Below are 20,922 nucleotides of genomic sequence, written 5' to 3' on the forward strand. Positions count from 1 at the left end.
AGCATGCTTTGTCCAGTGCCAGACAAAACCAGGTCAGGTTTTGTCCAAGTTTTGTCTGGCACTGAACAAAGCATGTCAGGTTTTGTCCATGTCGGGGAAGGACAAAGCACCTCAACAGGCGGCTGGCACCCGGCGCCAAAACGGACGACGAGCCTCGCTGGTTTACACTGGTTTAAGGTCCTTCAAACTAAAACACTCTTATGCTTGACTATGTGCACGCATGGAGTGAGTCAGCAGTAGCTCTTCCCGAGGAATTTCCCATTTAAAAGTGGATTAAGGAGAACCGGAGCGAGGCGCTCTTATTCCAGAACGAGCGTCCACACGGGACGCCTGTCATAGCTAATCCGAAGTCACTCCACATGTAGACAAACCGCAAAGGGTGGAGGGGGGGCGGCTGGCTGGCTGGCTGCCCAGGTCGAGAACAGAGCTGCGGATGTGTCACGGCTTCAGCTCCTCCCCCTTGCCGGGGTGCGCCTGCGCGGGCCGCCCAAGTGGCTGGGCCGCGGCGGAGCGTTCCATGGCCGGCGGCGCGGGACCATGGCCGATTGCAGCGAGGAGCAGCGCAACGAGCGGGAGGCGCTGGAGTCCATCTACCCGGACTCGTTCACGGGTCAGCCGCGGGGGGGAGCTCGGCCCGGGGAGCTGGCGCGAGCTTCCCTGCAGCGGGGCGGGGGTGGACCCGGCCCCTCCCCCCCCAGTCCTTGCGCGGCGCGCAGCTCCCCGAGCGCCTCCCGGCTGCTGCGGCGGCGTGCCCGGGCAGGGAGCTGGGGTGGCGGAGCCGCGCTTTGGGTCGCAGCGCCACGCACCTAGCAGCGGGGCCGCCCACCTGGGCCGGTCTAAACAGGGTCCAGCGGGTGCGGGGGCCCCGCTCCTCTTTAAATACGCCGGTTGCACGGCACAAGCCTCGCGGGAGTCCTGTGGCGTTACCCTAGGCTTCCCCCGGGGCTGGGGGCAGCAGAGCCGGGCTGGCTTCTCTGCCCCCTGCCCCGCTGAGCAGAGCCGCTGGGTTAGTTCTCGCTAGCCCCGGGCTGCTCCCTCCCAGCCCCTCCGTAGGTTCCTGACCTTGAGTCGCTTTTTGTGGTGTGTGTCAGTCTGGTTTCTCTGACACCCCTCGCTGCTGCTAGGCCCCAGCACTCCTAGCTCACCCTGCTCCAGCAGGACGTGGGCGAAGATCTAGGGTGAGCGCCTTTGGGCGAGCCTTTACAAGCAGGGCTCTTGCGGACACCTGGGTGGAAATTAAAGACAAAAACGAGCCAACTTGGAGCCCGGCTCGGCTTTCTTTTCTCGTTTCTGATCCTCGCCAGGCGTGTGGCATTGCTGAGTAGGTAACAGATGCTCAGTTTGCCTCCATACTTGTTGCATTTCCAATGCCTGGCTTTTTTTCAGTTTCCAACATCAGAAGGGAGCACTGTGATCATCTCGTCTGTCATCCCTGTAAAGCACAAAACACAGAGCTTTTCCAAAATAATTCATTTTTGCTTATTGCTTTGTAATGACCTGTTAGGTAAAGGAAGTGGCGGTAAATCCAAACTCTTATTTGACACTTAATTAAATTTGCAAGTGCTGGGGTGCTTTCTTTTTCAGATTCTTATTTAATTGTCTTGCTGCTTATTTCAGCCTTTTAAAATCTGTGTTGAAGTTATTTTAGCTTGTTAAGCCAAAGGTATATGAATTTCTTATCAGTGACTCAAGATGCAGAATCATAGAACATAATGAAGTCCTAGATTAAAGCTGTAAAATGCCATTTGAGCTGAGCCAGCTCACTGCTAGGATTTCCTCAAGCCCAGAAAAAAGTGTATTGTAGTCTGTAACAACAACAGGGCTTAGGTCAGATTTTCAGACTTTTTGGTGAAAATCTTTCACTTGTTTATACTCCTGAATAATCAGGTGAAATTCACTCTATGACAGCCCACAGTCTGGATCTGCAACGAGAAGATAGAGTTCTCCTGTGGCCATTACTCGGGGTAGTGTGCTACAGCCTCTCTGAAAAAACTATACAAGGAACTGGAGCCACTAATCTGCAAAATTGTGGGTCTCGTGTGCCCATCCTTCTTCCCAGGTTATGCACAGTTGTCAGAGACCACCTTGTGGTGCCACGGTTCTAAGGGCTCCCTACATAGTACTCATAAAGTAACTGGTGGTTAGGACCTTGTTTTGAGGGCTTGGGTGAATTTAACTTTCATCTCTAAATTGTTCATGTCAGCAATTAATTGCCTTCACCTATCATATCACTTCCAGAGTTAGATTGCTGATTCTTTGAGGCAGGATCCAAGCACTTCTGTTTGTTCTGAAAAGTACTTCCCACTTTTTTGGTGCCTTTTTAAAAATATCAATAGGAGCTGATTTCTATTTTGTAGAGTTACTACATGTTCTTCTTAGAATAAAGATAGAAATGCACCCTTTGCTATTCTTCTGCTTACCAGTAAGACTGGTAATGAATAGGTAGTGAATGAGCAGCTGCATTTAGACCAAGAAAGCGCCTGGTATTCAGTATGCGTACAAATAATTCATAAACAGACATATTAACCTTTTTCTACTTAAATGATTTGTTCTCCTATATCCTCACATAGAAAAACTTCATCAAGATTAGATTTGCACTGTATCTATATCCTTTTGGTGGACAAACATTTTATGTGAGATTGGTACTATATGTACACTCTGTAATAGCAGAAGAACAAAACAGATATTAAATCATCAAGAAGAGAAAATTGTTAAACTAGGGAAAAAAATTAATGGATTGGAGGCTTCTTGTTAAATACCTAAAGATGTTCCGGTTTAATGAAATAACAGAAGCAAGGTAGCACCCATAGGCTAGTGAAGAAAAGGTGTCTGACTTTAAGAATCTCTCATTTATTTACTATTTCTTTACTTTTTTACAGTATTATCAGAAAACCCAACAAGTTTCACCATCACAGTGACATCTGAAGCAGGAGAAAATGATGAAAGTAAGTCGGTCATGGGGAAAACTTTTCTTTATAACTTTTGAAATTATAAGGCCTGATTGTTTTAAAATATTATTCCAAGTATCTGTGTCTGTCTCTAGTAGATATAATGTGAAATAACCTGTTGTGGGAAATCTGGTTGTCCTCTTGTGAATGGGCTCTGAATATCCGGTAAGGCTACAGCTGTAGTTGGTGTTTTAGAATAGTTTACAATGATGTTTTCCTAGATCTGTTACTGAAGAACTCTTAATCTACTGTTAATATGTTCTGATCAGTAGATTGTGACTTGCCCAATCAGAACAATTCCTTGTGATGTTTAAAGTATAGCTTACTGCGACCACTAAGAATGTAGTTGGTTGTTTGCTGGGTCTGATCCTGCTTCTGTTGAAGTCAATAAGAGCAGGTCCTTAATCAGTAAAACATGACAGTCTATGGAAAGTGTAGATTTGAAGTGTATAGCAGTTCAGAACTGCAGGAAGCTCTCAGTCAGTCACAATCGTGATTCAGTATGTCTTCATATCACATGCTGACTAGGTATTTACATACCACATATTGTGGTACAAATTTACATACCAAATGTGGCAAGAAATACTCTTGGTGGCATGGTGTACTAGACTGGCACAGTACTGGGACTCCTGGATTCTAGTCTTGGATTTGCTGCTGACCCACTTTATAGCCCTGGACAAGTCATTTAATCTCTCTGTTTTACTTTATTCTTTAAAAGGGGATATTGCTTGCTGATCTGCAGTACCTCAGAGGAGTATTACATAGACTAATTACTGTTTCTAATGTGAATTGAAGGTGTAAACAGCTAGTAAGTGCCAAGAATTATCTCCTGTGTCATAGGTAACTTTTATAGCACATCTGAGGGTTAATGCTGAGTTGAGATTCATGTGTTATATTCAAACCAACTGTTATAATTATTGTAAGGTGTTAGTTCCATTTTTAAAATAGTTGTTATTTAAAAACTTGTTGTGGATTGTTAAACAAAACAAGATTGTTACTCTAATATAAACCTCAGCATTAAGAGTTAATATTTATGAAGTTTGAGGGCGTCACACTAAGATTGCCTTTTGTACCGTAGCTGTCCAGGCAACCCTTAAATTTACCTATGGAGAAAAATATCCAGATGAAACTCCACTTTATGAAATATTCTCCCAGGAGAACCTTGAAGATAATGATGTCACAGACATACTAAACCTTCTAGCACAACAGGTAAGGCAAATTAAGACTATATTAACTCTCTTATTGATGTTGTTTCATAAATCATTGGTTTGAGAGGTGAAGTAGGCACAGTAAATTCTGATGCTAACCAAAACGTAGAAGAGCATATGTCTTATGAATTGGTTTGTGCCTGACGTTAACTTGAGTTTAATTTTCCAAACCCTAAGACTTTGCTTTTTGACCGTTATAAAAAGTTATGTGGTATATATTTAAAACAAAACATTATGCTGATTTTTTTTAAATGCCACGTAAGAATAACAGTTCAGCCACATAAAGATGCATGATCTAGCTTTAGAAATGGCTCTGTTAAACAAGGTACAAAGAACAGCTGGTAGGATAATCAGAGGATTGGAGGGCCTGTCTTATGAGAGCATACTAAGAGCTTGGCTTGTTTAGCCTGTGGTTTGGTCTACACTACACAGGTTGATGTAAGGCAGCTTACGTTGACCTAATTATGTCAGTTCTACACTACAGCCTTGCTCTTGACGAAGTAAGTGCCCTACTACCCCAACATAATAACTCCACCTCCACGAGAGGCACAGGGCTTATGTCGGTATACTTACTTTGGCTGTTTGCTGTCAAGTCAGTTTCACGGCAGGAATCCTGAAATTGACAAGAAAGCAGAGCAGCTAGAGCCCATCTGTCTCCTGGGGAGCTGGGGCGAGAAGCCTGAACAGCAGGAGCCGGCTTCGGGCTGGGAGCTGGGGCGAGAAGCCGGAGCCATGGGAGTCTGCGCCTGGCTGGGAGCTGGGCAGCCTTGTCAGTTTCACGGCTTCCTGAGCTGTGATATTGACAAGGCTGCCTGGCTCCAGGCCACAGGGGAGAACAAGAAGTGGGAGCAGCTGGACCCCGCTCCCTGGGGGCGAGAAGCTCCAGGTGACTTCACCTCACTGCTCCCGGAGGGGGAGGAGGGGGCAGTTTGCTGGGAGCCTGGGCGGTAGCTGGGCTCCCAGCAGGGAGCTGCCAGCGGAGCTAAGAGACCGGGTTCTCAGCGCCCCATACTGCCTGTCTTAGATTGGTGGAAGCGCTCCTGGTGAGGACATGTACCACCAACCCAAGGAGGGAAGTGTGAACATGCACCACCATGGTAATTACTGCGGTAAAGTTGATCTAATATACGTCGACTTATGTTTCTAGTATAAGCATACCCTAAGAAAATGAAGTCTGCAATGGGATCTGATTGCTCTCTATAAGTACATTAGGGGAGTAAACACCAGGGAGGATGGAGAGCCATTTAGTCCTTTAGTGTATGTTAGCACAAGAACAATTGGGTATTAACTGGCCATCAACAAATGCAGGCTGGTAATTACAAGGTTTCTAACTGTCAGAGAAGTGAAGTTCTGGAACAGCCTCCCAATAGGAGATGTGGGGCAAACAACTTAGTTTTAAGAGAGAACTGGACAAATTTACAAGTGGGATTGTATGAGAGAGGAGTTTGTGATGATGAGGAGGCAGGGCTTGGCAGCTGCAGTCCTGGGGATCCTCTCGCTGGTTCTTGTCTGATATTCTTAAAATCTCATGCTTAAGGGCTTCTGCCAGTCACTTGCTGAGATCAGGAAGGGATTCCCCTACTGCCCCACCCCACCCCACTTTTTCTTTTCTTTTCTTTTCTTTTTTTGCTGAAGCATCAGAGATGGCTATGACTGGAGATAGGACATTGGATGGGGTGGGCTGGTGCTTGGAGCTGGTATCAAGCATTCTTTCTCTCAGGTGTCTGGCTGGCTGGTTGTTCACATATTTAGGGTCTAACTGATCACCAAATGTGGGGTTGGGAAAGAATTTTCCCCCAATTCAGGTTGGCATTGACACTGGGTTTTTTTCTCTTTGCTTTCCTCTGCATTGTAGGTGCAGGTAGCTTGCCAGGATCATCTGCGTATATTTCGCTTAATGAATACCCTGCCATTGCAGAGGTCTCCCGCACTGGTCCCTCCTATTCTCTGCCAGTGGCACATAATAGTTTAGTCTACTGTGGGCTGTAATTCTTTGGTCTAATTTTGGTTGTTGGGTTTAGTGTGTCGGTGTTGGGTGGTGGTGGTGGCCTGTGATCTGCTGTATATCAAAGGAGATGATCTGGTGGTCCCTTCTAGCCTTAAACTTTGAGTATGACAAAGTAAGGTTCAATTGGCTCCTGTGTTAGGGTTCACAAACACAACAACAAAACTCTGAAATGGGAAGGCTCTAAATAAATTGTTTAACACCTCTCCTGTTCCACAACTTTTGCCTGGCACAGATGCCTTTGATTGTATTGAACAGTTTTGTGTAAATAAGTTGCCAGGTATGAAGACTTCCAAAATAAAGGAAAACTCGCTAGGTCTTTGGACAACTAGAGTATAAGGCAGTATTAAGGCACTTAAATCAAGACAAGACCTTGCTATTAACTGAGCTAGCTGAACGATCCTAGCATGCATGTTTCTCATAGGACTGGTAACTGCAGTGAGGACTGGGGGGGGACAGTGCTGAAATGTGATCTTCGCTACCATATTGGCTTGTATGGGCAATTAGTAAGCACCTGTGGGTATGTCTACCCTGCAGCTGGGAGCGAGCCCGCTAAAAATAACTGTACAGACGTTACAGCTTGGGCTCTCAAGCCCACCCAACCCCCCGGGTCTGAGATCGAGCTACTAACCTGAGTCTCCTCCAGAGCCACATTGTCCACTTGGCTATCTTTAGTGTGCTGGCTCAAGCTCCTTTAGCACGAGTCAGCCTACTGGGCTGGAAGGCTTGCTGTGAACTGCAGTGTAGACATACCCAGAGTGGCTCCAGAAATTCATGACTAGGGAGTTCTATCCCCACCTGCTTTAAAATTATTTAATTTAACAAATGTGTTTGGGTTTTTTTGGTTAATTAGCAGCACCCTGTATCCCCTTCCTGCCAAGAGTGCAGGCTATAATCAGATGGTGTTGGTAACCTGTTGTGAAGATAGTGACTAGGGATGTAAAAGTTTAACCGGTTAACAGATAAGCATCAGTTTTGGTCAACGGTTAAACTCCACTGCCGGCCCCACGCGGCAGGCAGTGGGGTCCCACATAAAATGTGGGGGTTCTGCAGCACCCCCTGCACCCTTAGTTCACCACCTATGTGAACTCCTTAATGGTTACTCATTTAACCAATAGAATTTTATAGGTTTAACGGTTACTATTTTTAAACCCTATTTACATCCCTAATAGTGACCTGAGAGAACAGTGTTGATGTTTTGCTGCTCTTCCCTCCTCTCTCACCTGGGGTCATTTTAAGTGGCTTAAACCCAGTGAAATAAATTTGACTGATTTCCAAAACTGCTGGAAGGCAATTCAGCAGTGAAACTTGCATTCCTACAAGACTAAGCATAAGCACTTTCCAAACAGGTATAATGTGTAACCTCTCTGTCCATGATGAGTTTGCCTAGTGAATTGCCTGTCTGAGGCTGCCGTCTTTTATGTTGCAGGCAGAAGAGAACTTGGGGATGGTAATGATCTTCACTCTAGTGTCAGCTGTACAGGAGAAATTAAATGAAATAGTGGATCAAATAAAAACAAGACAAGAGGAGGAAAAGAAACAGAAGGAAAGAGAAGCAGAGGAGGCAGAAAAGGTGGGTGAAGTATTCCATTTTCAGCTAACAGTTTTCTGGCTTTCCTTCCTAAAGGTGCTGTGGTTGAGGTAGGATTGATTAGCAGTAGTATTGTCCCAGACACACACAACAGGCAGAAGCAATATTTAAAACTTCAGAAGTAGTTGAAGTCAACACATTGAGCACAACTTCCGTGATTTATTAAATCATAAATATTGCACTTTCCAGGTTGAACTTTTCTGGCATTGCTTTGAAAGGTTTGGGGATGTCCTCTGACTACTTCACTCCCTTTGGACCCCCAAACAGCACAGAGAGTGGACACTGACATCATCCCTCTAGCCAAATATTCGTCCCTGAAATGAGGGAGTGCCCACTTAGCACAGAGCTGGCGTTAACCGGCGCCATGCCATCCTCCGTGTGGCTTTCATTTTAAGTGGAAGGAAAGGATGAGGAGCAGGAGGGACTAGAGTATATTGCATTACCCTCACACTGTTCTCAGATGTTGAACAGTCCCTGCGGGACCGTGGCCAGCTGTTGAAGGTTTGAACAGCCTATACAGTTTTCTGATGCTTCCTCTCTCTCCTTTATAACATGAATGCCACCAAGAAGCGGGGCAGCTCCACTCCTCTGTCAATTGACTGGGTGGAAAGGAAGTTGGATGGCTCAAACTCTAGAGTCAGCCAGACCCATTAGCCTCTTCACTGGAGCCTGGTATTTGTTTGCCACCACTAAGTAGCTCTTCCCATTCTCAAGATGTGTTAGAAGAAATTCCACCACTGAGTTTTCACTTCCTTCTTTTGGTAGCAGCTAGAGGGCTGTAGGACTCAATATCCTTTCAGTTTGGATCCCATCGCTATAGGTCTGTTCACACACTCATGCTCTTTGGTGTTTCCCTGATATTTACACTTCAGAGTGCACTGCATTTCTGAAATCCCAGATTACGAGGTTGGCTGTGGGCTTTTACAAGCACAAAGCACTCTGGAAGCCCCATCGTATGGAGGAATGTGATTGCACAGTAGGGTCATTATGTAGTTGCCATGGTGGAAGGAACAGTTGTTCTCCTCTTCCTCCATGATAGAGGAGAAGTCTTGCTGGTCGTATATGTCACCCCCCTGTGTGGTACAGGTATTAAATATAAAGTTGTTCTGTGGTTTTAGGAATTGTAATAACAGATATTCATATACAAAGCATATCTGTCCAATCCATCCTTAGCACTCATGTTCACACCCCTTTTTCATTGTGACTTGACCTAAACCACTAATAAGGTGCACTACCCACGTGTGTGTATGCTGCTTTATCTTATTGGTATTACATTATAGATCCAAATCAAAACAGGAATTTTCTACAATAGTCTTCTGTGAATAAATTTGCAAGCCACACATAAAAACGACTAAGAATATCACACTTTTCACTTTCTTATTGTAGTGGGGGTTAATTTGCTATAAGAAACCTAGTTAAAATTGGTGCCTAGTAGTTACTGCCTCTTGGCATACAATAATTTCAACCATAAAGAGAATATTAATCTTAACTCTTTGCTTTGCCACTGGAATCGTAACTTTGTTTTCTTTTACAGCTATGTTTCCATGGCACTCCTGTTACAATCGAGAATTTCCTAAGCTGGAAAGCAAAGTTTGATGCAGAGCTCCTAGAAATTAAAAGAAAAAAGATGAAAGAAGAAGAGCAATCAGGCAAAAATAAATTAAGTGGTATGACTTTGCAATTTCCTCCAAGTTTGCCAACTTATCAGACCAGTATGTCAAATAATGAAACCATGTCCAAGAATTTTATTTTATAGTAAAAGATTAGTATAGTATTGTCAGATGCAAATCAAGGTCTGATTGTTAACGGGGAAGATTTATCTTGTAGACTAAGCATTAGCTTCTTATTGTTGTGCCTTAGAAAGGAGGCTTGAGCATTTGCGTTGGCGCAACTGTGAGTCCTAAATGTTTCCGTTTCTCACACGAGACCCATTCAAGCATCAAGGAATGGTGAGGAAAATTGGAAAGGGGAGGAAAATGGAGAGTGATATGATAAGATAGTATTGCACTGTGTTGCACTGGAACATATACAAAAAGAAAAGGAGTACTTGTGGCACCTTAGAGACTAACCAGTTTATTTGAACATATACAGTAACTCCTCGCTTAACGTTGTAGTTACATTCCTGACAAATGCGACTTTAAGCGAAACGACCTTAAAGCGAATCCAATTTCCCCAGAAGAATTAATGGAAATAGGGGGGTTAGGTTCCAGGCAAATTTTTTTCACCAGACAAAAGACTCTCTCTCTCTCTCTCTGTGTGTGTGTGTGTGTGTGTGTGTGTGTATATATATATATATATATATATATACACACACAGAGAGACACACAGTATAAGTTTTAAACAAACAATTTAACACTGGAACACAGCGATGATGATGATTGTGAAGCTTGTTCGAGGTGGTGAAGTCAGAGGGTGGGCTATTTCCCAGGGAACGCCTTACTGCTAAATGATGAACTAGCAATTGGCTGAGCCCTCAGGGTTAACTCATTGCTGTTAATGTAGCCTCACGCTCTACAAGGCAGCAGGAATGGAGGGAGGAGAGATAGCATGGCAGACAGAGACACACACCCTGTGTGAGAGAGATTGCGCATTGCTCCTTTAAGGGTGCTGACCCCACTCTAAGTACACTGCCTTTTTAAGTTAATCAGCGAACTGAGATGGAGAAGCTCCCTCCGTCCTGAGCCCTGTTGTGTGTCTTCCCCTGCTCTATGGAAGATGGTGTAAGGGGAGTGCAGGAGCAAGGGGAAGGGGGACACCCTGACATTAGCCTCCCTCTCCTTCGCGCGCCGACGTGTGTTACTGTAGATTTGCCAGCTCCACATTAAATTATTTAGCTAAATGTAGACGTTTGTATTGTTTCTGGTTTGTTACTGCAAAATAGGTGATATATTTGTTAATGCATGAGACAGGTAACCAGTATAAGGAAGACACAATGTCTTGTCCTCTGAGAGGTTTAGAAGCAGGGTTAGGTGGTGATGCAGTATTCTTGCTGTCCATATAATTCCGTTTGGTCTGGCCATATGCCATAAGAGGGAGCAAAGTGACTATCAAATGGGCAAAGCCTGAGTTACCGGTAGGAATGGTCTATGCAGAAAGAAATTTTCACTCCCAGACAACTGCACAACTTGGTTGTGGCTGGAGAGGAGTTGTGATTATGGCCTATCATTGACCCCTTTCCTCCAATGGGATTACAGCCTTCTAGATCCATATCTTCTTTTTTTCGGACCATGCTGGCCCACTGAAAGTATCCCCTCCATGTTTAAAATCAGGGCAATGCTGCAGAGCTTGGCTCCGTGGCACAGAAAGGGTGAAGACAATACAGAGACTTTCTGCTGGCTGACCTCCCACACAGTTAAACACAATTAAAATGATGCATTTTAAGCCAATTTGCTTGCGCATGAAGAGAACCAAGATTGTGCCCACAAAGCAAATACGAACGGTGACGCTTGTGTGAAATAGATTGATATCAGAGATGTGGCTTCAGATCCTGAGGCATGGACTTTGATGGGAGTTGGACTGAATAAGGACCTCTGGATTTGGCCCCTGCAGTGTCAAAGAGGTTTTTGCAGTGTAGTTGTAGCCTTGTCGGTCCCAGGATATTAGAGAGACTGGGTGGGTGAGGTAATATCTTTTACTCAACCAACATCAATTGGTGAGAGAGACAAGCTTTCGAGCCACACAGAGCTCCTCCTCATGTAACTTGTGAGGATATATGTTTTTTAAAAATTTATTAGGCTAAATTAATGGAAATGTATGTTTGAAAGGATTTTGCTACATCTGACATGTTTTAGAAGTCGTGTAGTAGCAATACAAATATATACTTCAGCAACTTAATATGAACATTAGCATGTTAAATGGTTTTCGAGTAGACTGTAGAATCAGTATAAAATGAATTCCTTTAAATTCTCAGAAGATAGGTAATTTGAGAATGGAAAGATTCATGTCCATTTTTACAAAAGCTTCCATTTTACTTTACATGGACACGTGGTAGGAAGGGGAATCAAATACATGTTGAATGCAACAAACATGGGCCTGATTGGCCCAAGTCAGTTCATGGAGATGACGATTTGACCTGTTGTGCATAAATGTGATGGATCCACAGCACCCTGTTCTTCCTCCTTGACACTTCAGGAGCATTGTGTGTGGCCTCCAGGAAAAACCAGAGGAGACAGTGGGGGTATATCCTTTCTCTCAGCGTTGATTTCACCTGAGGCTGCATTAATTCTTGCATGGAGCTCTTTTGCAGGGCCTGTCTCACCTGCAAGGGAAGGAATCCCAGAAAGATGGACAATATCTGCCCAGAAAGCTTAAAATTTAATAGATGAGATAGGCAAAGAAGTAACTGGTCCAAGTATAGTCTGAGGAAAATGCCAAGGGTACATAAATTATCAAATATTACTTCGATGTTATTTAAATATCAAAATTCTAAAAGACTCTTACAAAATTTCATGTTGCCTGGTTTTAGTAACTACATTCCAAGCTATCACTAATTTTAATATTTATTATTTCTTTTAGGAAAACAACTATTTGAGACAGATCATAATCTTGACACGTCTGACATTCAGTTCTTAGAGGAAGGTAAACTTCCGTTTTTTTTTCCCTGTTATTTGCACTGTTGAAAGACTTGTTTAGAAATCTGACTAAACTTCAAATTGTGTAGCTAAGTTATGGTTAAAGCTAAGATTTTGTCACGGTTATTTTTAGTAAAAGTCATGGACAGGTCACGAGCGATAAACGAACATTCACGGAGCCCATGACCTGTCCGTGACTTTTACTAAAAATAACTGGGCGGGCAGAGCAAGGAAGGGGGCAGGAATGGAGTCCCTATGGCCGCAGCAGGGTCGCAGCCACGGGGTGGACTCAGCCCCCGCTCTAGAGCTGGCCGCAGCTGCAGGATAGGGTGCGCGGCCCTGGCTGCAGCCACCACCAAGCCCCGGCTGCAGTGGAGGATGGGGGTGTATGGCCCCCACTGCAGCCACCAGGCTGGGGCGTGTGGCCCTGGCTGCAGCCCCTGCCAAGCCCAGGACGCCATGGGGCTCGGGTGTGTGGCCCCAGCGGAAGCCGTGAGACTGGGGTGCATGGTCCTGATTCCAGCCAGCCCCAGTTGAAGGGCAGGGGCGTACAGTCCTGTCTCCACCAGCGTAGAAGTCATGGAGTTCCAGAAATGTCACCGAATCTGTGACCTCCGTGACTAAATCGTAGACTTAGTTATGGTTAAAAGCTGTCTTAAATGTTTGTTTAATGTGGGGAGAACTTCTTTAGCAGAAATATTGCGAAGTAGTGTTTTTTTTAAAAACAACAAACAAAAAACCAAACAAACCCAAAACACTTAGAGCATTAGCAAAATGTCTTCTTATAAACCAGCTTTAAAAGAGTTAAACCAATGTAATTTTCTCATGTAGCCAAGGCCTTATTAACTCAGTTGATGCACAAGAAGCAATAGAATTCAGCTGTCTCTTGGCACCTTAAAGACTAACAGATTTATTTGGGCATAAGCTTTTGTGGGTAAAAAACCCACTTCTTCAGATGCATGGACTCCATGTTTTTTACCCACGAAAGCTTATGCCCAGATCTGTTAGTCTTTAAGGTGCCACCAGACTCCACGTTGTTTTTGTGGATTCAGACTGACACGGCTACCCTTCTGATACTAGCTGTCTCCTGGCTTTCTTGACTCTTTAGGTCTTTTGGAAGTAAAAAAACAGTAAAATCTTACTTTGTCACTGATATTGGCAGATAACTCTGAATGCACACAAGTAGAAGAGGCTGTTGAATTGGGGAGTGTATGTTTTTATGCAGGTCCTGCCATGTTGAGGATATCATCAGCAACTTTTATAGTAGAAGAATAGACCGCTATGTACAGTTTATTTAAAGGCGTTCGGGTCTTCACCAAGTTTTTCCCCCCCGGCCCCATGTAAATGACCTTTACTTTAAAGCATTAACTTTTGAACCGTATGGTGGCCCTAATTCAGTGTGCATCTGGTCCTACTCCTGTCAGTGACCAAACGCCAACTGACTTCAGTAAGAACAGGATCTGGCCCTAAATGAGGATGTTGCTCTGGTGTCCTCTACCATGGGCACTACTGAGGTGTGCATGACAACATGAGACTGAGTAAGAAACTGCAGTTTAGTTTTAAATAACTCCACTTTAATAGAGTGCCATATTGTAACTCTGACATTAATACACAATGGGAAGGGGGTGGATAAATCTCAAACCTTTTCTATATTGTTACCTTTTAATTGAAAACAGATGCCTCCTGTGAAATACTTGCAGGTGAGAAATCTAAGCCTGGGATTGTTTTACGTGCCCAGTAGATGTCACCATTGTTCCATGCAGACTCAGCTGTGACATACTGCAGGTTTTATCAGTCATTTCTTTAGCTGTCTCAGAAGGAAATATGAACATGTACAAAGCTGCACTTCCAGCATCTCTCTGGACTAGTCTACACTAAAGCGCTAAAGTGGTGCAGCTGCACCGGGTCTGGTGAAGACGTTCTCTGCCAAGGGTGGGCAAATTTTTTGCCACATCTGGGTTACAAAACTGTATGGAGGGCCGGGTAGGGAAGGCTGTGCTCCCCCAAACAGCTTGTCCCCCCTGCCCCTGTCCGCCCCTTCCCACTTCCCACCCCCGACTGCCTCCCTCAGAACACCCAACACATCCAACCTCCCCTGCTCCTTGTCCCCTGACCGCCTCCTTCTCCCCCCACTCCCCAGAACCTCCACGCCATCCAACTGCCTCCCCCTCCCTGTCCCCTGACAGGCCCCCCCAGGACTCCCACGCCTATCCAGCCCAACCCGTAGTTTGCCCACCTCTTTTCTATGCTGACTGGAGAGAGCTCTCCCGTCGGCATAATAAAACCACCTCTGAGAGGTGGTAGCTGTGTCCATGCTGGCACTTAGGTCAGTGTAACTTAACGTTGCTCCGGGGGGGGGGGGGGGGGCGGCTTATTCAAACCCTGAGCGACATAAGTTATACCAACATAACCTGTAGTGTAGACAAGCCCTAAGACTTGCTATGACCACCACTGAAACCTTGAAACGATGGGGTTTTTGTTTTTGTTTTTGTTTTTGTTTTGTGGAAGTATAGGTGTTTAAATTTTATCTGCTCTGCTTTTTCCCATTAGACATAATAAGTGATTTAAATGTAGAACTCTTGAATATATTTTTCATGGTTTTTTCCCCATAAGTCTGGCCTTAGCAGTTACTTAAAATATAATTTTATTTTTCATGTGTGTAACCAATAACAAGGATCGACATATGAAAAAGGGTGGTTGGCTTTAAAGAAAAATTTGTCAGGTTTTGTTACTTCCTTGTAAATCTCATATAGCTTTGCAATTTTTCCCTTTGTGTAAAGTAACTGATACTGCTTCAGGAGCTAAATTCGCTTGGAAAATTTCAGACTGTTGCTTGGTGTGCTGAGAAGAGGGAGGTTTGAGGCATATGGAAAGAACTTATGTTGGTCTAACCAGCATTCTTCTAAACTGCTGTAGGTCAGATGTTCTCAAATAACATTCCAGTAGTTGCTGTCCTGAAAGCGACGTGTGGCATTATCATGTTAGATGTAGTGTTTGAGATGTTTTGTTTCTCATATTCCCATAGGCCCATATTTTGCATTTAAGCATAGAGTAGCTTCATACACATGTCGCATTGATTTTTTTGATTTTTCTTTTTAAATTTATTTTCTTATTTACACTTGTGTTTGCAAGATTGGGGCCATAGAGACCTTGCAGCTTCCATGAATTGATGCACTTATCTTGGAATGAATCGGATAGTTGCCATCTCTTGGAACTAGCAGTGGTAACATCAGTTCATCAATTGGCTGTGGATATTTTACCTATGTCACAATCAGCTCTGTTAAACACTGGGGTGCGGAAAGCATCATTATTCTAGTTAATCAGAAATGAGGGGTGGGGGTTGTTCCTCCACCTCTCCCCATTCTGTTCAAGTCAACATGTGTGAACCAAACAGTAAAGTTCATTAAATTTGGACCAGCAACATGGAATAACTGTAAATAGTTGGTACTGGGGAATTGTTTTCTGTGGTGAAGCAGAGGACTCAAAGATTCTTAGACAATCTGATCTTTTCAGCTAGCTCAGAGGTTTTCAACCTTTTTTTTTTTTCATTTGCGGACCCCTGACAAATTTCAAATGGAGGTGCGGACCCCTTTGGAAATCTTAGATGCAATCTGTGGACCCCAAAGGGTCCATGGACCACAGGTTGAAAATCACTGAGTTAGCTGATGGAGAAGTAGCAGAGCAACACGTCTTTCTTTTCTGTCTGAAGAATGAAGGAAAACCCCCTAATTTTCTTTTTCCTGTTTCCATAAAAATCCATAATACAACACTGTTTTATTTTTCCCCCCTTACAGCTGGAAACAGCGTGGAAGTGGATGAATCCTTGTTCCAGGAAATGGATGACTTGGAGTTGGACGATGAAGAGGATGACCCCGATTACAACCCTGTTGATTTAGATAGTGACTAAACTGAAATTGCTGAACTGGCTGTGTCATTAGTATGCTTGGACACATGTAGGGAGAAAGAGGCAGTCAGGAAAGCCACAGCATCTGTGGCTCTACCAAGCATGTATTGGTTTTCATTTTTGAAGGAAAAAAACCAAACTCTTTTAATTTCAGGAGAATACTCTTCTGATGACTTTCATCATAATTAATAAATTGGCTTTAACATTTCGAATGGGAAATGTTAGGCATATTGTTAACCTGTATGAAGTCTAGAAACCCAGACATCTGTTCTGTTCTCCCTTCCCACTTCAATAACTGCCCTTGAAGAGATCAGACATGCAAGGTGGAAAGGTGCTAGGGCAGATGCTGCATGGGCGGCAGTACAAAGGTGTGCTGAGCACCTGTTCTGTTCTCTTCAGCCTGAGCTACGTGTGGAAGTTCTGGTGAAGACATGGGGAGTGCTTACTATAAACCTGCTCTCTCTGTGGGACTCTACAATGCTTCGTATCCAGTTTATTAATGATGCTTGTAACCGTTCTCATTCATTAACGGCTAGAGAGAGACTGACTGGTGGTGACCTTCCAACTTCACACCACCTCCTCAAAGTTCCATGTTAGATGATATCCTTCCTCTTCCCCATACTACAGCAGCACCACCAATAACACTGCTGATGTTAAAGATAAAATAGTTTCTGCATTAGAAAGGTGATTTGATAACTTGGCCATTTCAGGATACATAGGGTTTAAAATTGACATCTTGGATCCGATTTTTTTAAAAGTAAAACCAGAGCAGTAAAAACCCTTTAATTGCTCTTCTTTTCAAATTTTAACTTTCTTGGCCATAATCCAGACAAGAATTTGGAAAAAAGTTCTAAAGGGGGGACATGGAGGCCTTAAAATAATTTTCAAACGTTTGATAGATCAGTTTGAAAGGCAACTTCTATTTTGAACTTGTGCAGTAGTTAACCTTTATTGAAAACATTATAAAAACAATTTAATTAATGGGACTTATTCTCTACAATCATCACAGTACAAGACCACACCATTGTCATTAAACTTGAGTAACAGTTCAGAATACTGTGTCTCTCTTAGATACCATGGCACCTTGTAATTACTAGGTGTGGCATTACGTTGAAGTCAACCGTGGTGAAAAGTCTATTAGTGCAAGATAGAGCAAAAAGATCCAGCCAAGCTGCAGGAACCAACATGCAGATGTTAGCTCAGCTGTTTCCTTGGGGTTAGAGTGGCATCAGCTTGCTCTGTGCTTTGCTGCACTGTTTTGTGTTCCACAATAGTACAGCTAGGAGAAGAGCAGTAGGATTGCTGGAAGATCACAGGCTATGGAGAGAGGTGCGAAATGGAAGACTATTGCTAATGAGAGGAAGATGTAGCATGTGAGTGTGGGTCTAAGAGTAAGGAGAATGCTGTATTTGGCTTAGAAGAAGGAACAGGAAAACATTTTAAATGGAGAAATAGAGAAGAGTGAATAAACCAAGGCAAGAGATATGAAGCAAAAGTGGATAACTGAAATGGGGAGGGGAGGCTAGTGAGACATGGAGGGAGGGGAGAAGACACTATTGTAACTCCTCTGTGATTATAGATCAAGCTGCAATAGATGTTTGCTATTGATCATCAGTTATAAATGAAAATCCAAGGATCTCCGTGTTGCTAAATATTTTAGCAGGTTTACTTCTTGTTTATGAAGATACGATCTCGCTTCCTCTGATGGAAAAATATTCATAATGTAATATAACATTTTTCAAAGATGACTTGAGGCTCTTTTGAATAAAGTAGTTTGGGAAACTCTATACAAAAGGAACTAAGTACAGGTATGCCTTGTTATCGTATGAGTGATTGTTCAAACAATAACTAGGCATAAAGCTAATTTCAAGACACAGGTCTCTGAATAAATTGGGATCAGGGAGCTGCCAAGCCTCTAGATGATGGAGGTTTGTGTGCGCACTCTAAATTTTAATGTATTTTTAGTATGACTATTTTAGCTATCAGGGCTTCAAGCAAGTTAATTTTTTTTTGTATGCGGAGTGTTTACTGCTATTGCCACATTTGTTCTGAGAACTAGAAATATTTAACTTTTAGTTACATATTTAGAAATGGGAACCTTCAGCCCAGAAGCCCCTATGTAGCATGATACTGTCACATTCTGGGGTGCATTTCAGACCTGTGAGGGCTTGTCACTGCTTGCCCTGCCACCTTGTGTGCCTCAGTGCTTTACTGTTGTAGCTCCCAATCTGGGCCACCCACAAACAGCCTGCCAGCAACCAGGTCACACTCTGAGTGTCCACATATAGCTATATGCTTGGTCCAGCAACTCTGACCCCAGCAGCCTGTCAACAGCATACTAGCGCCACACTGACTTCCAGCAACCTTGGTTACTACTTTCAGGATGACCCCGACACGCTCCCAAATTTTGGACTGTTCAGTTATTAGAGGTCCTTTGCAGCTGTAAGGGGTCAAAATTCAGCTGTTTGCTATTCTCCTGGAGTTACCAAACAGTTCAGTTTAAACACAACACTGGATTAGTTTGTAGTTAGATAAACTTATTTCATTTTTTAATCTTAAAATAGGTTTTAAGTGAGTACAAGTATTAGGTGTTAAAGTCAGAAATGGTTACAAGAGAAATAAAGACAAAATGCTTTCTAGTAGCTAAAACTTAACAAGCTAGACTTGGTTCAAGGTAAAATCCTTACTGCAGGTTCTCAGCAACACAGATGACCATATTCTCTGTTCAGGGTTTCCCCTCAGAGTCAAAGAGGTGGTTACTGTGTCTCTCTTAGGTGAAAGAGACACAGAGGCAGGGAGAGATCTGTTGGGGGTATTTTTCCCCTCCCTTTTATAGTCGAGTCACCCTTTGCAATGGATTCTTCTAAAGATTACCCCTTAAAGCAAAGTTTATTCAAACAGTAAAGAAGGTGACATGGAGTTGGGTGGTGAAGGTGGTTCCTTGCTCTTTCTTCTCCCCTGTGTATGCTGAAATGCAGATTTGCCTTATCTCCTGCCATTTCCCCTCTTGCTGTCTCAAGGATCCTGTTTACTACTTATATGTACATTGAGGTAAACACACATTTTGTTGTGTAGGATAAACCTGTTGAACAACTTTTGCCAAGGCAGGGCTGGGTGGGTTTGAATATGTGCTGACAATATCATACAGGGGGCGTTTATAACTTTACATATAATGTTGCCACATGTAGTAAGAAGATGGCCTGAAACATAAGGCCTTGTATCAGAGGCCTGGGATAAAGTAATGGTCATAACTTGCTAATATAAAGCAAAGTTAAGTTGTGAGCAAAAGGTAGGCCCGGATCACAGAATCTGGCAAGAACAGGGCTGATATTGCAGAAACACATATTCCTAAGTAGTGCTAGGCATAAAAATATAAATGCAAACACATTCCAGAAAGGTGGTACCAGAACACCTTGATGCCAGCACATTCCCCAACAATAACAGAAACACACTGACTCATCCTAAAGATAAGGTCAGGATGACAGTATGATGGATAGAGATGTTTGGATCAAACCAACACATACAAGGTAATTGGTGGCACCCTGATACATCAGGGTCAATACGTAATTTTTTTGCATTGGTGTGTAAGAGGTATCTCAGAGGGAGTGTCTTTGCCCAGCCTAGGGAGCAGTGGAAAGTCCTGCCACTGACTGAGTTGCATCCATTGTCACGAGCATACATGCGCTGGTATCCTTGTAGAGTCTGCCAGGTGCTATTCCTGTGCTTCGTCGACAATAAACCTGGCTGGGCACCTTTGCTGCTAAACTAAGTCTTGTGGTCTTATTGGGCAGTTCGATTGAAGCCTGCTAAACTGGGTATCTGGCCAGAGCCAGTGCAGTACTCAGAGAGAACACGTGCATGCAGCCAAACATCTGATGACACTACGTACATTTCACCATGATATTTTTGGCCAGAAAGTTACTCGTTTCCAGATGATACCTCACAAAGGATGTTTTGTACAAAAATATATTACAATAGTATGTAAGGTGTGAATACAGGAGTGTTTTTGGTCACAGTTACAGAACAAGATTATCCGTTCATATGACTCAACTACTTGTTTAGAAAGATTTTGGTAGTCGTTAGGGCTGTCAAGCGATTAAAAAAATTAATTGTGATTAATCATGCTGTTAATAATAGAATACCATTTATTTAAATATTTTTGGATGTTTTCTACATTTTCATATATATTGATTTCAATTACAACACAATATAAAGTGTACAGTGCTCACTATATTTTTTATAACAAATATTTGCACTGTAAAAAACAAAAGAAATAGTATTTTTCAATTCACCTAATACAAGTGCTGTAGTGCAATCTCTTTATCATGAAAGTTGAATTTACAAATGTAGAATTATGTACAAAAAATACCCTGCGTTCAAAAATAGAACAATGTACAACTTTAGAGCCTAGAAGTCCACTCAGTCCTACTTCTCGTTCAGCCAATCGCTCAAACAAGTTTATTTACATTTGCAGAAGATAATGCTGCCTGCTTCTTGTTTACAATGTCACCCGAAAGTGCAAACAGACGTTCACGTGGCACTGTTGTAGCTGGCATCGCAAGATACGTACATGCCAGATGTGCTAAAGATTCATATGTCCCTTCATGCTTCAACCACCATTCCAGAGGACATGCTTCCATGCTGATTATGCTCTTCAAAAAAAAATAGTGCGTTAATTAAATTTGTGACTGAACT

The 20,922-nt window shown here is 43.2% G+C and overlaps 1 protein-coding gene across 2 annotated transcripts; it reads left to right on the forward strand.

Moving 5' to 3' along the window:
• The first annotated feature begins 416 nt into the window (after positions 1 to 416).
• On the forward strand, positions 417 to 16,470 carry RWDD1 (RWD domain containing 1). Of its 2 annotated transcripts, none has more exons than XM_037894674.2 (7): positions 417 to 610; positions 2,880 to 2,945; positions 4,027 to 4,157; positions 7,591 to 7,734; positions 9,287 to 9,419; positions 12,268 to 12,330; positions 16,118 to 16,470. In XM_037894674.2, exons 1-7 carry the CDS (start codon positions 538 to 540, stop codon positions 16,228 to 16,230), a joined length of 723 nt encoding a protein of 240 aa, XP_037750602.1. In that variant the 5' UTR covers positions 417 to 537; the 3' UTR covers positions 16,231 to 16,470. The 2 variants fall into 2 exon arrangements, with proteins under 2 accessions (XP_037750602.1, XP_043398771.1); XM_043542836.1 differs by lacking the exon at positions 417 to 610 and adding an exon at positions 1,112 to 1,321.
• Positions 16,471 to 20,922: the final 4,452 nt, after the last annotated feature.

This window comes from Chelonia mydas, chromosome 3, assembly GCF_015237465.2.
Source record: "Chelonia mydas isolate rCheMyd1 chromosome 3, rCheMyd1.pri.v2, whole genome shotgun sequence".
Taxonomy (NCBI): Eukaryota; Metazoa; Chordata; order Testudines; family Cheloniidae; genus Chelonia; species Chelonia mydas.